Below are 1,061 nucleotides of genomic sequence, written 5' to 3' on the forward strand. Positions count from 1 at the left end.
GCAAAGCGGCTTTTGGAGAAACTGGGCCAGGGGAGCGCAGAGGGTCCCTGGGAGAGAAGCAGGGACGATGCTTTCCACACAATGAAGACAATTCCCACCGGTCCTGCGCCGCTCCCTTCGCACAAATGAGTTTCTTAAAAAAGCAGGGGAGAAACGAGCTCAAACACTCAGCCCAGGGCACAGGGACACCCACACTCCCACAGCCACGGGGTGCGGGGTGGTGGCAGAACCCCCCTCCCCAGCGTCTCCCGCAAACGTGGGGCAACGGGGCGGCTGTTTCTGCCCCCTCCCCTCCTATTTGCCCCCTGCGCCGTTACCCGTCGCGGTGTTCCCAGCAAGAAGGGAAGAACAGAGGGAGAGGGAGGGAAGAGGTTGAAGCTTTGCGGGGGAGCCCATCACCATCAGGGCTGGGGTGAACTGAGTTAATTAGCGACGCCAAACACGACCCGGCAACGAACAAAAAGAAAACCCCAACCTCCAAACCAACAACAAAACCAAAGCCTAGCAGAGAGGGAGAGGGCAGCGGGGGGAGGGGGCGAGGAGGGGCAGAAAGGAGGCCTTCAAATTAGATCGAAATCTAACGAGCTAATGCTGGCGATGGGAGCTCTCCAGAAATTAAAGCTGTTGAACTGCAGCAGACTGTCCTCTTCTTGGGAGATGTCCTGGCTGACCCGAGCCCGCTCACCGATGAGCTTGCCCAGCCCTCCTTTGGGTTTGTAGAGGGTCACGTCACTGAGCCCCAGCCCCTCCAGCTCCGCCACGTCCAGCCGTGGGATCGGCATCCTCCAGTAGATGAAGGAATCGTACTGGCTGCTGATGGTGTCCAGCATTTTCGGGCTGTGAAGGTGAAGGGGGGCGAGGGGAGAGAGGAGAAGGAGAAAAGCTCTACCAAGGGCACAGGAGTTACCCCAAAACTCTCAGGTTTTGCCATATTGACCAAATCCCACAGGATATCCCCCCTCCCCCCAAAAAAATTGCTGGGGCAGGAGGGTGGCGTCGTGGAGGTTTGACTCCAGGCTGGGTCTAAACGCCTTGGCTTGTGCCCTGCTGTGGGTCTTGTC

At 58.4% G+C, this 1,061-nt stretch overlaps 1 protein-coding gene across 1 annotated transcript; it reads right to left on the reverse strand.

The window, feature by feature from the left end:
* Positions 1-560: 560 nt before the first annotated feature.
* On the reverse strand, positions 561-830 carry MLLT11 (myeloid/lymphoid or mixed-lineage leukemia (trithorax homolog, Drosophila); translocated to, 11). Its single transcript, XM_010154244.1, has one exon. It carries the CDS (start codon positions 828-830, stop codon positions 561-563), a length of 270 nt encoding a protein of 89 aa, XP_010152546.1.
* Positions 831-1,061: the final 231 nt, after the last annotated feature.

This window comes from Eurypyga helias, unplaced genomic scaffold (genome assembly GCF_000690775.1).
Source record: "Eurypyga helias isolate BGI_N326 unplaced genomic scaffold, ASM69077v1 scaffold45426, whole genome shotgun sequence".
In the NCBI taxonomy this organism is placed as follows: Eukaryota; Metazoa; Chordata; class Aves; order Eurypygiformes; family Eurypygidae; genus Eurypyga; species Eurypyga helias.